Source organism: Thunnus thynnus, chromosome 24, assembly GCF_963924715.1.
Source record: "Thunnus thynnus chromosome 24, fThuThy2.1, whole genome shotgun sequence".
Lineage (NCBI taxonomy): Eukaryota > Metazoa > Chordata > Actinopteri > Scombriformes > Scombridae > Thunnus > Thunnus thynnus.
Window position 1 is genome coordinate 15,170,722 of NC_089540.1, and position 14,076 is coordinate 15,184,797.

The following is a 14,076-nucleotide window of genomic DNA, read 5'->3' on the forward strand; positions in this document are numbered from 1 at the left end:
CTGTAGTGAATCCTATCACCAGTATAGAGTGGAAACATGGACCTGATCTTGCCATGGAGTGGTATGGAGGCGAGACTTTCTCCTACCGACACTTCAAAGGTACCACTTTAATCTAAATCAAGCTGTTTGGTAGCCAGAGATCAATGATTTTATACATTAGTTTGAAGTTTTTGACAAATAGTTTGAAGATTTTAACAAATTTAGGTTGAGATTTTGGTTTAAATTAGGATTCTTAATATTTTCTGTTGTAAATTAATTACATTTTAAGGAATTCTTTTACAGTATTTAATAGGTTTATCCCAGATTTTGGCTAAATTAATGGATTATATTATAATAGAGGGGTTTTGAATGTGTTTTCTGCATGAATTGAGTTTTTTAAAGGAGTATAACCCATTAAACCTGACAAATTAATACTGACCCTGAATTTTCACCTTTAGTAAAGTATTGAGGCCCTTTAAAGATATACTGTTAAATAAGGTTCACTTTCATGTGTTTTGGTAAAAAAAAAAAAGCCCTTAAATTGTGCAGATTATCCCCAAATATCTGAATATTTTGCAATCCAAAGATTTATTCATTAATTATCCCTGTAAAACCCAATTGAATACCTTAATTACATAATTATCAATGGGTAAATGAATGGAATTATGGTTATAAAAAAGGGATTCACTTGCTTTTTCAGTGAGAAAGTATGAAATTATGAGTTGTATGAAAATCAACTGTTCTACAAACATTTTTAGTGTTTTAAAGTGCATATTTCTCCAGCTGCCCACTCTTAAGTGACCAATGACTAAAAATCCCTGTTTAGAAGCTAAACCTGTGCGTTTTCGCAGATCGTGGTTTGCTGAACATTTCAAATGGAGCGCTGACGATCACAGGACTGACTCCAGACGACAGCGGCAACTACACAGTAGAGATCAACAACAAAGTCACCAGCAAGACTCAACTCCTGGTTATCTGTAAGTGGAGGAATTGTGTATGAAGTTTGTCTTAGTTTATCAAAACGGCCCTAAATTCAAAGGAAATATCTTTTTGTTTTGTTTTCTATCAGCTCCTGTCTCTAAACCCACCCTCTCCTTATGGTGTGAACCTGAGATGACCTACTGTGTCCTCACCTGTAATGGCAACACCACAGGTGCTGAACCAGTCACCTACAGGTGGACGTCAGGTGATATAACGTGGTCTTCAACCAAGGAGCAGAATATAACAAAGGTAAACACAGGATAATGATGTTTGTGTGTCTCATCAGTAACAGATAAATCATGTTGCAAGAATAAACCAGAATCTAGTCTTTAAATTGATTCACATATTCAGGCATCAGTTGGTGACCAGCTTATTGTTGATAATCTGGACAAACTGTAAAAAGACAAAGTGAGCTCCTCAAACAATCTGTATGTTTGGTTTATGAACTTTCAGCTAATATTGTTTTTCTCCCAATTTCTAGGAAGACAATGAGCTGTGGTTCAGCTGTGGGTTTGAAAAACCAGTCAGCTCAAGCAGCAGTGAAATAGTCTTCAACCCCTTCATGGAAAGTGAGTTTATCACACCAACAAATATCTGCTGTAACACATTTAATGTATTAATGTATCTTACTGTTTTTCCTAAACATGACAATGTACAATGTACACATTTACATGAACTGTGAAACCAGGAAATGTATATTTGAAGTCTATCATAACTGTGAATATTTGGCTGTGAACAGTTTTATAAATCCGGTTTAAGGAATAGTGATGTGATGAGGGGTCATAAGGTATTTGTAAAGAGTTTTAAAGAGATATTTGTCCCCTAAATTTAGAAATGGACTAGAATCAGTGGTGGATATTAGCTGAGGTGCTTGGGTAACACTTAAAGTCCCCCTATTTAGCATTAATTAGATGTATATGAACATTTATAAACATTTAATAAATGTTCATAACACACTATAATGTAGTTGTAAGTATATGTTAAAAGGACGGGTTCACATTTCAAGTCTGTCTTAAAACAACAGTCAGGAGCCCAAATGAACATTGACACATGTTTTTCTTGCTGTAATCATTCCTCCTGTTCATACTGACCATTAGAAGATCCCTTCATAATGCACTTACAATGGAAGTAATGGGGACAAAATCCACAGTCCTCCTTCTGTGCAAAAATGTATTTAAAAGTTTATCTGAAGCTAATATGAAGCTTCAGCGTCCAAATGAGTCAAATCAAGTAGATATCTTTCAACGTTTCAGTCTTTTTAGTGCCAAAGTTCCTCTTTTTGTTACTATACTTCCACCACAGCTCAACAGGGAAACACTGTCTGAGGAAACACAAAGAGGGAATTTTTAGCTAAAAAGACTGTAAATGTGTCAGATATCCACTTGATATGACTAACTCAGACTGCTGAAGCCTCATATAAGCTTCACATCAACTTTTAAATGACTGTGTGGACACACTGTGGATTTTGGTCTCCATCACTTACATTGAAAGCACATTTGAAGGATCTTTTAATATCCAGTATGAACAGGAGGAATGATTACAGCGAGGAAAACCTCTTTCACTGTTCATATGGACACCTGACTGTTGTTTTAAGACACACTCGAAAAACTGTTAACCTGTCCTTTAAATGTTTATTAATGTACAATATTTGTCAGCAATTATAACTTCTCCTATGAAGGCATATTTTATATTATTATAACTGTTTTACTAAATTGTCTTTATCTGACCACAGTTATAGATCCCACATGAGGAGTTACAATCATTAACAAACACTTATATTTGCTAAAAAACAACATCATAGTGTGTTAAATGTTAAATACTGCTGTAAATGCTAAACAGGAGGCTTTAAGTAAAGTTTTACTGCTTGTTATTTTGAGTATTTCTATTTTATTCTACTTTATGCTCCACTACATTTTAGAGGAAAATATTGTTCTTTGTACTTTACTTTTTACTTAGTTTTTACTAAAACTAGAGCAGGACACACTTGATTAAAGAAAAAAATACATTTCAGTAATTAAACAGAGAAATTTGAATTCACTTGTATTTAATTTATTTTATTTTGCAGAAGAACCACTCTATGTGGAAATAGATGAGAAAGCTGTTCTCACAGCAGACTCTGAAGAGTATGTCATCACCAGCATAGTGTGGAAACATGGAGCTGATCTTGCCATGGAGTGGGATGGAGGCGAGACTTTCTCCTACCGACAATTCAAAGGTACCACTTTAATCTGAATCAAGCTGTTTGGTAGCCAGAGATCAATGATTTTATACATTAGTTTGAAGTTTTTGATACATTTAGGTTGAGATTTGGTTTAAATCAGTAGTCTAAATATTTTCTGTTGTAAATTAATTATATTTCAAAGAATTCTTATACAGTATTTAATAGGTTTATCCCAGATTTTGGCTAAATTAATTAATTTTATTACAATACAGTATTTTAATGTATTTTCTGCATGGATTGAGTTTTTTTTTTTTTTTAAAGAAGTATAAGACATTAAGTTTGACAAATACAATCACTGTAATGTAATCCTTAAATTTACACCTTTAAATTAAAATATTAAGGCCTACTAAAGGTGTACTGTTAAGTAAGGTTCACTTTGTGCAGATAATCCCAAATTATCTGAATATGTTGCAATCTATAGATTTATTCATTCATTATCCCTGTGAAACCCAATTAAATACCTTAATTACATAATAATCAGTGGGTAAATTAATGCAATTAAGGTTACTAGTGCAGTGCTTGTTCAAAATGTGCATGTTCAGAACAGGCTGATTTCTCAATACCTAGACAGAGTTGTGACCGACTACTAAACACCTCTCATGCAGGCTATTGGTAGATGCTACAATTTACCGAGGCTCCCTAAATGCCTCACATGCAGAATATCTGGAGACTGAAGTTGATTTGATGAACTGTAGTGCCCGTTCAAAACGTGCCTTAGACATCCTGCACTATGTCTTGAACATACATACAAAGTTTCCGTGTGTGAAGAACAGGAATAAAAAAATAAAAACTTTTTCAATTCATTCTCTATGGTAGCAAATGCAATTGTGCCCATCTGAGCGTCCATGGGCATGTTGGTCCTAAAATAAGGTGTGGTCAGGTGCATTGCTATCTTGAGGCAGCAGAAAGCAATTGACCAACAAAAACTTGGTCTGAAGTCAATGGCGCAGTGTTTCACTGTTATTTTAAGTGTTATCAGGATAGTAATATGCGCCTGCAGGCGGGTGCACAATGTACACTCTGCTTGTTACACACATGGACGCGCAGCAGTGCATAAACATGCAAAAGATAACAAATAAAAGGATTACAATGTGAAAGATTATTATTGTGTACATCAACATATTTTAAAAAATGCACGTGATACTGGCTAGTCAGAGCATTTATCAGAATTAGCAGAATCACAGTAATGACGGATGAAACGATTTTAAAGAAACCAAAGCTGTAACTAAAATAATAAACCTTTTCAAAAAACAAACTTTGCTTTTGAAATTTAAACTGGTGGTCTGGGGCCACGGGAGGGTCCATGAGCAGCAGGGGTCAGTGTGCTCGTTATGAATCATGCGCTTTCACTTCACGCACAAGCAGATCCGTTTTCTCTGCAGAAAAACGCTCATTCTTACTACTTAGCAAATGCACCATTATAATAGCAATCCACCAAGCTGCAAGTGCACCAGGCTTTTAAAGGCAATCAAAGATGACACTCTGGTTTATTGCATGTTACACCCAAAATGCACCCATGATTAATTAAGAGACTAAGTACAACACTAAATGCACCTGCGCCATGCAATTCAGGCTGTGCGCTTAGAACATTAAAATAGGGCCGTAAGTCTCTTAAACATTTTCAAGTCATTATCACTACTGATGTAATACCACCTCCGACCACAATGTGGGTTGCAATGGCAGAGTGGTGTTGTCGGTATTTCTGCTCGTTGACTCCATGGGCAGAAGAAGAAGCAAATCAACGTTATCAGCATTATTTATGAGGTATTTTTGTATATTTCTCGCGAAGGACAAACCCACGTACATACATACAGAAATTCCTTGCTTTATATAGAGAGATAAAGACTTGTATTAAAATCAGCTGTTCTACAAACATTTTTAGTGTTTTAAAGTGCATATTTTTCCAGCTGCCCACTCTTAAGTGACCAACACTGGAAATAAGTGGCTCTAGCTGACAACATACTGTAAGACGACGAAAAATCCCTGTTTAGAAGCTAAACCTGTGCATTTTTGCAGATCGTGGTTCGCTGGACACTTCAAATGGAGCGCTGACGATCACAGGACTGACTCCAGACGACAGCGGCAACTACACAGTAGAGATCAACAACAAAGTCACCAGCAAGACTGAACTCCTGGTTATCTGTAAGTGGAGGAATTGTGTATGAAGTTTGTCTTAGTTTATCAAAACGGCCCTAAATTCAAAGGAAATGTCTTTTTGTTTTGTTTTCTATCAGCTCCTGTCTCTACACCCACCCTCTCCGAATGGTGTTCGATGACTTACTGTGTCCTCACCTGTAATGGCGACACCGCAGGCGCTGAACCAGTCACCTACTGGTGGACGTCAGGTGACATGAAGTGGTCTTCAACCAAGGAGCACAAAATAACAATGGTATACACAGGATAATGATGTTTGTGTGTCTCATCAGTAACAGATAAATCATGTTGAAAGAATAAACCAGAATCTAGTCTTTAAATTGATTCACATATTCAGGCATCAGTTGGTGACCAGCTGAGGCAGAATCCAGGCTGTGCAGTTTAGGATATTCAGACAGTTTAGAATATTTCTGAAATTAGCTTTAACTATATCTGGTATATTAAATATGTTTTGCATTGTCCCTGGCAAATAAACAATATATAACTAAATAAACTGAACAGCAACATGAACAAACCTGCAGAAAATAAAGATGTCAGATCATGGAAAGGGCCAGACTTGTCTCTGTAAAGTCATAAAAAGTGACAACAAGAGCTGCATTTGGATACAAGGTTGGACATTTTTATTTTTATCCAATTAACAGGCAACTGTTGAGATAATCTAATATTTTATATGAATGTCGTAGTTTCACAAAACATTCAAAGATATTTCGTTACAAGTTTAAACCTTCAGCATTCAGACATTTTTAAAACTCTGAATATCTCCACATGTGTCATGGCAATAGTAATAAAGCATCACATTAATTAACTTATAAATTAACTTATTAATCCCTATATTTATTGTACAGTTAGATATTACTATTTCGGTGACACTTTTGGTCCTCTATACACCAGATGTGGCAATTACAGTGTTTTTGTCTCTCTTTTGTTTCCCATACAGTCTTGCATGTGATAAACATGTGATATTAGAAAACTTGACAGGTTTCTCTGTTAATTACTTTATATCTATTTGTGATACAGAGAAAAAAATCAAAAAGATGTTAGAGATTGCCCAAATAATGTTTTAGTATTCTACCAAATCATACTAGTATACTATAATTTATACTGGATAAATCAGTGTTGCTGATGTGCTAAATAGCGGATTACAGCATATATAGTGAAAAACTGATGACTAAATGATTAAGTGGCCACATCATTGTGTTGTCTCTGATGTTATTGTTGGTAATCTGGACATACTGTAAAAAGACAAAGTGAGCTCCTCAAAAGATTTGTATGTTTGGATTATGAGATTTCAGCTAATATTGTTTTTCTTCCATTTTCTAGCTGGAAAAGGAGCTGTGGTTCAGCTGGTTCAGCTGTGCGTTTGAAAACCCAGTCAGCAACATCATCAACAGTGAAGAAGTCTTCAACCCCTTCATAAGTGAGTTATCACACCAACAAATATCTGCTGTAACACATTAAATATATTAATGCATCTTACTGTTTTTACTAAACATGACAATGTACTCAATGCCCTCATAGGAGTTACAAAACATATTCTAACAGCATTAAATGACTAAATGACGAGCTTTGAGCTCATTATTTTTCTGTATTGGGTCACCTCAGAGTGCATTATCAAAGATGGGATCAGCTAACGACATTAGAATATAATACAGTGTCCTTGTAAACCATTTGTTGTTTTAATTATTTATTCTTTCATTTTTTTTGTAGGGAATCAGCTCATCGCCATAGCAATATTATTTCTGGCTGTGTGCATCATCATCATCACTTTCAGTCACAAAGGCATCATCAATTTCAGTGTGAAATGGATAAAACGTAAGAAGTCACAAAACATTGTATTTATTTGATACACTAAATATACTGTATTTTAGTGGTTTGATATAAATCAAATCTTTGACTTGAATTTACATTCTTTATATTTCTTTAGGTGTGGTATATTAATATTTCTGTAAATTTGACTGATAATGTTAATCTAGTTGTGCATCATACATATTCAAGTTCTTTCAAGAGTGTGATTCTACCAACAATATTAGTCCTGATGATGTATTTTCATGCTAAGAGACAGGAAGTTTCTATCCTCATTCAAACATCCACAACTACAACCAACACCAAGAGATTCTCTCCAGATGTTTCATCAATCTGCATAAAAGGATGTTTCAGGGTCGACTTGTTGTCTTAGTGATAAAAGCTCATAACAAATAACTGCAACATCACTACTATTATGCACTATTAATGCATCTTACTGTTTTTACTAAACATGACAATGTACTCGATGTCCTCATAGGAGTTACAAAACATGATCTAACAGCATTAAATGACTAAATGACGAGCTTTGAGTTTATTATTTTTCTGTATTGGGTCACCTCAGAGTGCATTATCAAAGATGTGATCAGCTAACAACATTAGAATACAATACAGTGTCCTTGTAAACCATTTGTTGTTTTAATTATTTATTCTTTCATTTTTTTCGTAGAGAATCTGACATGGATGTACATCCTGATAGCAGTATTATTATTTATTCCGACTGTGTGCATCATCATCATCTTCTTTTTAAATTATAAAGACAAAGAAGGTAAGAAGTCACAAAATATTGTATTTATTTTGATGCATTAAATAAACTGTATTTTGGTGGTTTGATATAAATCAAATCTTTGACTTGAATTTACATTCTTTATATTTCTTTAGGTGTGGTATATTAATATTTATGTAAATTTGACTGATAATGTTAATCTAGTTGTGCATCATACATATTCAAGTTCTTTCAAGAGTGTGATTCTACCAACAATATTAGTCCTGATGATGTATTTTCATGCTAAGAGACAGGAAGTTTCTATCCTCATGCAAACATCCACAACCACAACCAATACCAAGAGATTCTCTCCAGATGTTTGATGAATCTGCATAAAAGGATGTTTCAGGGTCGACTTGTTGTCTTAGTGGTTAAAGCTCATAACAAATAACTGCAACATCACTACTATTATGCACTATTAATGCATCTCACTGTTTTTACTAAACATGACAATGTACTCGATGTCCTCATAGGAGTTACAAAACATGATCTAACAGCATTAAATGACTAAATGACGAGCTTTGAGTTTATTATTTTTCTGTATTGGGTCACCTCAGAGTGCATTATCAAAGATGGGATCAGCTAACGACATTAGAATACAATACAGTGTCCTTGTAAACCATTTGTTGTTTTAATTATTTATTCTTTAATTTTTTGTAGTGGATCTGACATGGATGTACATCCTGATAGCAGTATTATTATTTATTCCAACTGTGTGCATCATCATCACCATCTATTTTAAATACAAACGCAGAAAAGGTAAGAAGTCACAAATATTGTATTTATTGTGATGCATTAAATATACTGTATTTTGGTCTGATATAAATCAAATCTTTGACTTGAATTTACATTCTTTATATTTCTTTAGGTGTGGTATATTAATATTTATGTAATTTAGACTGATAATGTTAATCTAGTTGTGCATCATACATATTCAAGTTCTTTCAAGAGTGTGATTCTACCAACAATATTAGTCCTGATGATGTATTTTCATGCTAAGAGACAGGAAGTTTCTATCCTCATGCAAACATCCACAACCACAACCAACACCAAGAGATTCTCTCCAGATGTTTGATGAATCTGCATAAAAGGATGTTTCAGGGTCGACTTGTTGTCTTAGTGGTTAAAGCTCATAACAAATAACTGCAACATCACTACTATTATGCACTATTAATGCATCTTACTGTTTTTACTAAACATGACAATGTACTAAATGTCCTCATAGGAGTTACAAAACATGTTCTAACAGCATTAAATGACTAAATGACGAGCTTTGAGTTTATTATTTTTCTGTATTGGGTCACCTCAGAGTGCATTATCAAAGATGGGATCAGCTAACGACATTAGAATACAATACAGTGTCCTTGTAAACCATTTGTTGTTTTAATTATTTATTCTTTCATTTTTTGTAGAGGATCTGACAATGATGATGAACTTCATATCAATATGTATGCTGGTTGGGTGCATCATCCTCATCTGTATCATATTAAAAGGCAGAAAAGGTATAGTCACAAAACATTGTATTTATTTTGATGCACTAAATATACTGTATTTTGGTCTGATATAAATCAAATCTTTGACTTGAATTTACATTCTTTATATTTCTTTAGGTGTGGTATATTAATATTTCTGTAAATGTGACTGATAATGTTAATCTAGTTGTGCATCATACATATTTAAGTTCTTTCAAGAGTGTGATTCTACCAACAATATTAGTCCTGATGATGTATTTTCATGCTAAGAGACAGGAAGTTTCTATCCTCATGCAAACATCCACAACCACAACCAACACCAAGAGATTCTCTCCAGATGTTTGATGAATCTGCATAAAAGGATGTTTCAGGGTCGACTTGTTGTCTTAGTGGTTAAAGCTCATAACAAATAACTGCAACATCACTACTATTATGCACTATTAATGCATCTTACTGTTTTTTACTAAATATGACAATGTACTCGTGTCCTCATAGGAGTTACAAAACATGTTCTAACAGCATTAAATGACTAAATGAAGAGCTTTGAGTTTATTATTTTTCTGTATTGGGTCACCTCAGAGTGCATTATCAAAGATGGGATCAACTAACGACATTAGAATACAATACAGTGTCTTTGTAAACCATTTGTTGTTTTAATTATTTATTCTTTCATTTTTTTTGTAGAGGACCTGACATGGATGTTCAACTTCATACCACTATGTATGCTGGTTGGGTTCACCATCATCATCATCTATTTAATCATCTTTTTCAGACGCAAAAGGAGAGAACGTAAGAAGTCACAAAATATATTTATTTTGATGCACTAAATATTCTGTATTTTGGTGGTTTGATATAAATCAAATCTGTCTCAGGATGTTTCAGGGTCGACTTGTTGCCTTAGTGGTTAAAGCTCATAACAAATAACTGCAACATCACTACCTTTCATGTCTCCATCTGCACTACTGAAGGCAAAAATGTTAATTAAGTGAGCTTACTTTGACTGTAAAATCACTTAGTGTCTCAAAACGCTTTACAAACAAAAAAAGCATTTCATGGCTTTTTTTTTTTACAGAAAGCTGTAAATAAGGAACAAAAATCTGAAACAAGGTAGCAATTACACAATTAAATTGTTGTAAAATAATAGTTTTCAGTCTGAATTTAATGGGTTAAGACGCTGACCATGAACCGCAGTATATCTCAGATCAGACACTTTTCATGTCTTCATATATTTAATGGAAATATGCCAACGATTAGTTTACTTTTTAGTGTAAAATCATAAAAAAAGAAAGAAGACAATTACAGAAAGAGAAAATAATAACAACATAAATTATATTAAACATACATGATACTATTCAGTTATAGGAGTGGCAAAAATTGGATTTAAGAGGTGATTGATTGATGTTCTCCATCTCTCTCTCCCCCCGTCCCTCATTTTCTGTCATCTCTTCACTGATACTAATCAATAATCAATAAAAGCATAGAATGTTCAAAAAATTAATACTTACATAAAATCTGAATGGTGTAATCTTTGGAATAATGAGATAACCTGCATCCTGTGATGTGAGTGTTCGTGGGGGAATGTGAGGTCTGAGAAGTTTTGACAGGTCAGGAGGTAATAGGTAGCAGTTTGTAGTTTGACTTGAATGAAACCGTAAACCAGTGAATCAGAAGAATTGTAGCAGCTGCATTTTGGACTTGTTGGATCTTTTTAATAATACAGAATACAAGACCTGAATGACCATGAATGAAAATTTCTGTGTTAGAAATGGGTGAACTTGGACGATGTGTCAGAGGTGGAAGAAAACTACTTTAGTGATGTTGCTGATGTGTCCCTCAAATCTAAGATAAATGAAATGATAGGACTTCTTTATCTCTTCTGCTTAGTGGCAACATCAGAAGACAACTTCCTAATCAGAGCTGAAAATGTAAAGTAGAGGTTCATTGATAAACACACTGAAAGGCACCAGAGACAGTCTGCCTTTCTGTATCTGTATGTCTGAAGTCTTTGAAGCCATAAAAAAGCCTTGAAGGTTCGATATTTAAAAGGTCAAGACCAGGCGAGTCTTCAGCTGTACTGCAGAGACTGTGTGTTGTCACTAAACTAAAACGTATGACTCATTACATTTTCTTTGGCTGATTCTTCCTCACCTCTGACAACATTGTCAGAGTATTAGGAAAACCCATCTCTCATGACTCTACACATATTGTCCACTCTGTTGATACTATTAATATTGTTATATTTGTTAATGAGAAGCTGTGTTTGTAAAGGCCACCTTCAACATCTGTAATTAATTCAGGTATTTAATCTCTACAACTTTCTCAACTAAACAAAACCACCAGATAAAAGAGCAGTTATGAATGTTACAAATGTATTATTAATACCCATGTTGCACAAGTTTGACATTCACAAAAGAAAATATAACTTATAAAACCTAATTATGAAACAAAACATGATTAATGAAGAATTCCAGTGAGTTAACACACATTTATTCATCTTCAATACAGGAGCTGCTGAAAGGAAATTGCAAGGTAAGATAGAACATTTTCACATTGTTCACGTATTTGTCTTTATTTACTCATTTTAGAGTATTTAACATGACAATATTTTAAATAATGTTCTGTTTTCATGCATCCAGCACTTAAAAGTAATTAATATCTAAACTTTTACAAGCAAAAACCAGTGTTTCAAATGCATTCAATGTACTTTTTAAAATAAATTGCTGAATTTGTTCATTTGTAGCATTAAAGATTATTTTTGCTGGTCATTAGTTTAATCAGTTATAACAGTTAAATAACTGTTTACATAACAGGTTAATTGTAGAGATTTGGAGATGTAGCAAATACACTCGATGAAGATGAATCTTCGGTTTACCTGGTTTAACTGTATTTTGGTAATGTCTGTCTGGTTTTATGATTATCTATTTTCTCCACAATTTTAACCAACAGTGTTTCACATAGGTGTGTCCACATGCAGTTTCACTATATGTGATTGTAACTAGAACTTACACTGTGTGACAGATTATTATTTTCTATTTATAAAGCAGAGCAGGGGAATGACAGACATATTTTTTGCACATACATAGCAGTTCCACAGTCAAATTATAAGTCAGTAACAATATAACAAGATAGATCGTGTAACTAATAATACCAATAAATAAATAAAATTTTACAAAAATATACATTTTTTTCCAGAAGAGAAGTCGTTTTTGTGCTTTTTGAAAAATTGATGCAAAATGAGTGATTAACATGAAGACACATGACACAGGACAAGACAAGAGGGACAAACAACAAAACAACAACAAAAAACTGGATTAAAACTCTTAGATTTTCTTATTGTAATACACACACATATGTGTGTTTTTTGTGCTTTTTCAATTTCGTAGATCACTAAGGGATGTATAAAAGTTTTCCACATCAATTGAAAAAAAATCTCAAATTGGACACATTGTTAGTTGTTGTTGATTTAGTAATGTGATGTTTTCCTAACAGACAAATGAAGTTTTACAGTCATCAATCATACTGCTGTTAGTTTTAACAGATAAAATTAAAACATGTATTCTGACAAATAGATTTATTTGCAACTAAATACTGACAAAGACATATCTGACCAACATTTGTTTGAAGAGCAGCAGTTAAAAAACTTCTAATATGGATTCACTGTGTGATAGATGCATCATGGTTGTAACAATTCTTTATTTATTTCACAGAGGCGACAGAAATGCTTCCACCTGTCCAGCAACCATCCCCCCAGGACCCGACATCTGTTGTGGTCCAAGATACCAGCAATGGAAGTGGTGAGTAAAATATTATCATACCAAATATAAATGATAGCCAAAACCCTGAGAGTAAGAACAACTGATTTTTTTTCAAGAGAAAGGTATTGATTTCCATATTGAGGGTTATGAGTTAGCTTCATTATATCAATAGAACCAACAAGAGGGGACGGGGTGCAGCTCTGTATGTGAACAGTGACCTGAAAGTTCAAGAAAATGTATAAAAGAATAATTAGACAATATGAAGTTGTCAGGTTATGGGTTTCCTTAATTCATGGTGAATTATTGTGTTTGGCTTTTGATTCTTTTTTTCTCATGTTACTGTTAAGTATTGGTTGTTAAGTAACTGTAATTGACAGACCATCTACTTCTGTTGTTTATTTATATTTTGAGTAAGGGGCAGGAAAAAATATTTTCCTCTCCGTGCTCCTTAGTGTCTGTGTCCCTTCTGGCCAAAGCTGTGTTCAACTTGTTTGGATAAACAAATATACAATACAATGTGTGCCCTCTCACGAAAATCAAATGCCCGTCCTATTGATTTGCTCTAGTGCTGCATCTGAACATATATATAACAAATATAGAGTTTTATGCAGGGATCTCCCCACAGCTGCGTCTCCCCATTGAGAGTTGCTGTGTGCATTTACGCACGAGGCACAGCAGCATAATTTCATTGATTATTTAAATTACTGACACGCTGACAGGATCGGTCAGGATCTAATGTTAGTTCTGTGTTCTTCTACACATCCAAAAGGTGAGCTGTTACACACACAGTCCAGGTTAATAGAGTGAAAGTGTTCCTGAGCTCATTATGTTTAGCAGCGCAGTAAAACTAAAAACTGTAGTTATCAACTTGACAGGAAAGAAGAAATTATTCAGCAACTTTTAGCTTCTGAAATATTTTTCTAGACAGACAAGTGAAAAACAAGTTAG

At 34.0% G+C, this 14,076-nt stretch overlaps 1 protein-coding gene across 2 annotated transcripts in view; it reads left to right on the plus strand.

Moving 5' to 3' along the window:
* The first annotated feature begins 1,054 nt into the window (after window positions 1–1,054).
* LOC137177281 (uncharacterized) overlaps window positions 1,055–14,076 on the plus strand; it is a 227,594-nt gene continuing 214,572 nt past the window's right edge. The window contains exons 1-4 of one of the 2 annotated variants that reach the window (XM_067583468.1): window positions 1,055–1,209; window positions 1,442–1,529; window positions 3,026–3,175; window positions 5,198–5,323. In XM_067583468.1, coding sequence (XP_067439569.1) covers window positions 1,093–1,209; window positions 1,442–1,529; window positions 3,026–3,175; window positions 5,198–5,323 — 481 coding nt within the window. In that variant the 5' untranslated portion in view covers window positions 1,055–1,092. Of the gene's footprint in view, window positions 1,210–1,441; window positions 1,530–3,025; window positions 3,176–5,197; window positions 5,324–14,076 lie in introns of those variants that run through there. The other variant, XR_010926048.1, reaches the window with a different exon arrangement.